Below are 6,709 nucleotides of genomic sequence, written 5' to 3'. Positions count from 1 at the left end.
AACCCGAACAGTGGCGAACACTGTTCGCCCATCACTAATAGGGAAGTCATATTTTACAGGTGGAAGGGGGGGGGGGTCATTAAGGGATGATTGCTATGACATGCAGATAGAATAGCAATTTACCCTGGGGAGGGTATGTTGTGGTGGTGGTGGATAGGGGTGAGGAGTAGTTACTAGTAAAATAAGGGTGACAGTATTTTATGTTTGGGGGATTATGGGTGTGAGGCAAACATAATTGTCGGCTTTTGCTGACAATACACTTCCCTCCAGTGAGCTGACACCAAAACGTATAACTTCTGGGCCATCAAAGCTAGGAGAACACATTAACCCCTCAGTGTATCCAACCTACCAACTATCATATAAACAGGGGGCTACAGCTGCGCACATAGCCATTTCTGTCACCAGATTCTTTAAGACAAAGCACTTGATTATAATATATTATATGAAAACCTGCTTCAAATGACATAATTTTTCACAAATCCTTAATCAAACTCTTCTCCAAGAACACATACTCCCCCCCCCCCCCACACACACACACACTGCCCTTCTAGATAATCCTGAGAGATTTTTTTGTTTGTTTGTTTGCTTTTAGAAAAGGCAAACAATACCATAATTCTGTACTTAAAGAGTGATTATAGTGATTATGTGATGTACACTGAGATAATGATAAATCCTCTCCTCCTCACTTGCAACCTTCTAAGAGGGGTGTGAGCTGCAGTTCAACCTTCCCCCTTTTAGCATTGGGGGGGGGGGGGGCATGACCCAGTGACCCAGCTACCAGCTATCTCCCCTCCATCTGGGATGAGTGGCACAAGGCCTGACCAATAGAGGGAAGCCGACCCAGACTGGCAGGCACAAATCAAGAGCAAGACATGTTCCCAACTGTTAAATTGGACAGTAAACAGGGCTGGTAGAGTATGAGCAATTTGCTCTTACCAATATTTTAAAAATGGCTTTTAAACTAATTTTGTTGGGGTTTTCAGTACTGTACACCAATGATTAAGGCCCCGTTCACACTTGCGGTTGTCAGCCAAACGGACCGGATGGCCTGACCGGATCCGGACCGGATCCGGATCGGAACCGTACGGTTCTGATCCGGATCCGATCCGGATCCGGTCAGGTTGCATCAGGTGTTCATCCGGATGCGATCCGGATCCGTTTGGCAAAAGTATCGTAAAAAAAAAAAAAAATGTTGGGGTCTGGGAGGTCAGCAGAAGGGGGACCTGTGGAATCAGGCCCTCTGCTGTTTAGCACTCACCTCCACCTCCAACATGCTGCCAACATCTCCAGCTCGTGCTGCTCCACTCCAAAATGCTTGCCCATGTGTCCCCGATCCAATATCGCCGCAACAATCCTCATAGGAAGTGGGGTAGAACATCCGGATTTTTTGCCAGTGTGTTGTGCGCTCTCCGGTTCTCATTGGTTTCCATTGGCCGGATGGTGCAGTCCGGCTCCGCCCCGGATACGGCTGCCGGAGGAGCCGGACCCAAAAATAGCGCATGTTGGAACGGACACCGGAGTCCGGATCCGGTCCGGCTCCGGTCCGGACGAAACGGACGCATGTGAACCGTGGCATAGACTTACATTGCTATGCCGTGCGTCCGTTTCGTCCGGCCAGCATGCGGTGCGGCTCCGGCACGGCTATTCCGGATAGCCACCGCTAATGTGAACCGGGCCTAACTATCCTTGAATGATGCTGCAGGCCTTCCCAAAGACTACTGCCCCCCCCCCCCCCCAAATGTCAGTGTCACGCCCTTCCTTTCATGTTAATTAATTCCTTCATTCCTGATGACCCTCACCCATCACCACCACCACCTTCCCCAATGCAAATCCTTTCCTAAATGCATAACCCTAATATCCTAAAACAGCCAGTTATCCATTCTGAGGGGTGATTGCCAGAGTTTGTAATAATGTATAGCAATTTCTTCCAGATAGTCTCTTAAATTGTCAGCTATGAATAAACCTTCCCCTTTCCATTGTCTTGGGCTGCCAATCAAACATTTGATAACTATTCTCCTACCATACAGGAAGTCAATCGATTGACTAGACAGACACTTTGTAAGATAATGAAACGTTTGCTTTGATGTCAACAGCTGCTGACGTAAACTGTACCATAGCTTTCTATAGGTCATGCTTTTTTGTCAGTTTCCTTGCTGTTTAAAGCATCCAGATACATTCAAGGGAAATACTGGTGTAAAGCATCCATCTTGGGTACCAGAGACTTGTGCAGAGAGCTCCCTACTAACACACTCACACAGTCATCACTTGATGCCAAACAAAAAGCAACTACATTAAAATGTTTTACTATGTATAAGTGAGAATCAGTGGGGAAATCATTCTTCTGTTCCTATTTGTCAAAGTAAATACTGGTAGTTCCCTGCTAACATACAGGTTCTTGTTCTGAAAGGGTATAAGTTGAATTTGTTTGTAAGTTGAGTCCTGTGTTAAACATAGTTAAGCATGGTTAAATGGTTTACTCACAGACAACTCTGTATTTGGACATATAGTATAAACTATGTTTTTTGGTTGCTTTGAATGTGCTATGAAAGTGTTTTAAACTACTTCTAACTGTTTATACAACATTTGACAACAAAAACATGTAATAAAAAACAGTATTGTATTTTTTTGTACGTTTGTATTTCTTAAATGTAACTCGAGTTGTTTATAAACAAGGTGGCTGCCTGTAATTGTATGCTGCTTGTAGCAAAAAACAAAAACTCTATGCTACTAAGTATTTCAATAGTAGTGCTTCAGAAATCCTATCTTACCTCTTACATAACCTTCTGTTCTGATCAACAAAATGTTAATATCGACATCAGGGATATTTTTGTATATTAAAACTACAACAAAACTGTGATACAACTGAGATTGTAATGGCATGCTATGCTCAATGTACTTATTATGAGGTAGTGTGTAATTGTTAGACATGATCACTTTCCAGACAGGGCTAGGAATCCCCTTCTAGTGTTGCAGGTGAGATGAGCAGCAGCTGAGAGATGTTTCCTACCTGGAGCAGCTCTGCCACCTACTAGTCAGAGTGCACTTTGCACCTGGAGACACCTGCTCTCTTACTGCTGGATACTACAGTCACTAGCGGGGGAAAGGGGAGGGATGCAGGCAGTATTAGACCAACAGTGACAGCCAGACTAATATGTCAGGATAATTAGGCTTATCCATAACTCTAATGACAATTAAACTACCTCCGCTACCCCACCTCCCGCTTGTAGGCTAAGCCGGTGATTTGCTGGAGATAAAGTAGGTGAGCGAGACGGCCACTCCCACCTCTCTATTATAATAGACGGAGGAGTATGGCAAGGGAGAGCCAGTTAACAATAATAATAACAACATCACGGCAGCTGCTGAGGAACGCTCAGCCCAGACTGAAGGGAACTGACATCCCCTGACAAGAAGTTCTTTGACAAGCCGCAAGTGTGGCGCTCTGACAACACGCTGCTCTCTGATCAGGTGCTGGAAGCCTCAGAGATGCGGCCGCCGCTGGGTGACATCTCTCACCAGTGACCCAGCCAGGAGAAGACCTCGCAGCAGCGACAAGTGATCGGGACTACCTGAGCCGTGCAGAGTACTGACCAGCTGCAGAACACGATGAATCTGGACGGGTTTCCCCGGGCTGCCTATGTGGATAAGGTGTGTGCCAGTGACCAGGAGGGAAGCATGTCCTCTCCTCTCTCCAGCAGGGGCGATGAGCTGGGTTCTGACGGAGACTTTGTAGCAAACAGCCCTTCTCAGGTGCTGTGCCCCAGAGACTCGGAGATGGACACGGACACCGGCAGCCTGGGTGGTGAGGAGGAGGAGGTGGAAGAAGAGGGAGAGGAGGCAAGGCAAGAATCCGAGAAAGAGGAGGAAGGTGCAGAAGCCACCGTGGGCTGCAGATCCCAAACAGCTGAAGGGGGCAAAGCCAAGACTTATACACGTCGCCCAAAGCCACCCTACTCATACATTGCCTTAATAGCTATGGCCATCAGAGACTCTGCCAGCGGCCGCCTCACCCTTGCTGAAATCAATGACTACCTAATGAAGAAATTTCCTTTCTTTAGAGGCCAGTATACAGGCTGGAGGAACTCTGTCCGTCACAACTTGTCCCTCAACGACTGCTTTGTCAAAGTTCTCAGAGACCCATCACGGCCATGGGGCAAAGACAACTACTGGATGCTAAACCCTAACAGTGAGTACACCTTTGCAGATGGTGTATTCAGGCGAAGAAGGAAAAGACTGAACAGGGTCTCAAAGTGCCTTAAAGATCAGGAGCTACAAGGTCTTCCTGAGCATCATCAGCACCACTCTCTGCCTCCATCCACTCCAGCCAGCCAGAATTCAATGCCATCATCTAGCAGGCTGCTGCTGCCTCCCTCCTCACAGTCCTCATCATCTGCTCACCCTCCTCCCAGCATCATCCACCCCACCAAGGAGATCAGCTCAGGGACGAAGTTCTCCAGCTCCTTCGCTATTGACAGCATCCTGAGCAAGCCTTTCCAGAAACGGGAGATTTCAGAACCAGAATCCAAATCGGCATCTGGAAGGTTCATGTGGCCAGCAGGTGCACTGCTGCATTCCTCTGCCTCAGTCCCTTCTTACCCCCTCCTGTCCTACTCTCCATCGTCTGCACTGCCTCACCCATCCCCCATGTTCCCCCTCAGCGCCCTAAGTAATGGATCGTCACTGCACTTACAACTCTATAGATACTGCATGCCAGACGCTCTGCTACTGTTAATGGATCCAAGAGGTGAAGGGCAACCGCTGCCTCTTGACTCCAGAGAAGATCAGCACCAGAGCCGCCGCGCTGCTGCCCTTCACCCCCAACTTTACCATTCCCCCAGTTCCACCAAGTCATACTCAGAACACCTGGGGAGCAGCGAGATCCTGAGCACCATGCGCTCCGCTGGGTCTTACCTCCCCTACCGGCCAGAGACATTACTAGCGTGACAATCACATGGGGAGTGGACTAGGGAAGGTATGTTCAGCTTCACAGCATCCTCATCACAGCCATGTGCTACTCAATGTGACCACACGTCTGAAGACACATGACTTTGTTTCGAAAGAAAACACCACCCAGTTCACAATGGAGTCACTTATTTTGGACTACACTAGGTAATGCAAATGATACATTTCGAGGGGGGTTAGAAAAAATAATTGTTTTACTATGTCTGTTGCTATGTGCTCCAAGTGCCTTGCTCTAATATACCATTACCTTCCTTAGTTCAGGGCCATGTCTATAAATGGAAAGTAAGGAATCTGATCTTTGGCTCCCATGGTATACTATCTGTATAGCTTAACTGGATGCCATAGGTCTAAGTCCATATTCATGTGATTGTAATTCCTATAGGTATGACCAGGGTCTATTTTATGGTCCAGATTGCTGTAACTATTGATGTGGCTGTGCCACTGACTGCACTGGTAAAATGTGTTTCATAAGAAGTGAGTAAGTGACCTTCAACTGCACTTTTGTTTTACAAATCAATTTATAATATACTGTGTAATGTTTTGACGATCTCTTTTGAGATACATTTTGTAAAGCAACACGTTTTCATTCCAAAGTTTTCAAAGACCTCGACTTGGGCCAGCTACCTGGCTGTCAAATGTGCTTGGTCCTGGGATTATATGTATTTCAGCTGACATGCCAAATCCTTAGGTAATCATTGTGCCAAATCAGATTGCGATTTTCAGGTTCCCAGGCCATTTCTAATGTCAACACCACTGTGCCAAACCTTACTAAAACCAAATGTTTTGATTCCTTAAATTATTTATACTAAAGTCTTTTACTGACAAGTTGCCACTTGGTTTTTGTGGTTCAATGATTTAAACTGGACGATTCAACATAAGCTCGAATCGAGCTTAAAACATGAATTTTATGATGTTGTTTAACAATGTCATTCCTGGAAAGCCCACACACTGCCACTACTGAGCGGAAATTGTGTTTTTGTTTTTCCCCCCAATCGTTTTATATGTGTATTTTATTGAATTAAGGCATACAGCTTATTTTCAAATAAAATATTCTTTAAGAAAATAATTCCTGTGTGTGACGTGTGCAGTGATTCAGCAGTTTGCTTTGTGATGGTTGAAGGGAATTCCATAAACTTCAGAACATGAAAAGTATGTGATTTGCGTGAGAAATAATAAAGACAGTTTACAGTGACTGCTGGGAGGAGAAGATCTGGTTACGCTAGAAGACTGCTTACCTTGTAGGAGTGGGGGAGGCTGGCCTGTCACTTCACTTATCTTCACCAGCTCTTATCTCTACACTAATGTAACCACAAAGCTCTGCTAGACCGAACACCCACATGAATACCACAATCATACACATACCTGCCTAGTACAATCACAAATACAGATGAACACATTTGTCTGCACTTTCTGACAGCTATAGGACTGAATAATCCATCATATTAAGCTTCTGGACATTCATGGTTGGTAACCTATGAATGTGCGTCTATATTAACAAACAGCTGTATAGTTATAGCATACTTAGTAGAATTCATCAATTAGATGCTAATATCTTCCTGTTTATGCAAATTCTATGGTTATTTATGTACATATATGCAATATGGAATTGGGCCAATGAACGTATGCAGCTTGGAACAGGACCGATCAAGAGTACTGCTTACCTGATTGGTCCTGTTCCAAGCTGCCTACATCATACAATGAACATAAAATGTGCACCAATTTAGAATTATAAACATCTTATTGGCCATCT

General features: G+C 45.4%; 1 protein-coding gene across 1 annotated transcript; it reads left to right on the top strand.

Annotated features, from left to right (window-relative positions):
• Positions 1-3,304: 3,304 nt before the first annotated feature.
• FOXQ1 (forkhead box Q1) lies at positions 3,305-6,025 on the top strand. The gene has a single exon (XM_068234602.1). The coding sequence runs from the start codon at positions 3,604-3,606 to the stop codon at positions 4,939-4,941; it is 1,338 nt and encodes a 445-aa protein (XP_068090703.1). The 5' UTR covers positions 3,305-3,603; the 3' UTR covers positions 4,942-6,025.
• The last annotated feature ends 684 nt before the right edge of the window (positions 6,026-6,709 follow it).

The sequence above is a fragment of the Hyperolius riggenbachi genome, chromosome 5, assembly GCF_040937935.1.
Source record: "Hyperolius riggenbachi isolate aHypRig1 chromosome 5, aHypRig1.pri, whole genome shotgun sequence".
Taxonomy (NCBI): domain Eukaryota; kingdom Metazoa; phylum Chordata; class Amphibia; order Anura; family Hyperoliidae; genus Hyperolius; species Hyperolius riggenbachi.
The sequence above is the reverse complement of the archived record's forward strand: the minus strand, read 5'-3'. Positions and strand labels throughout refer to the sequence as shown.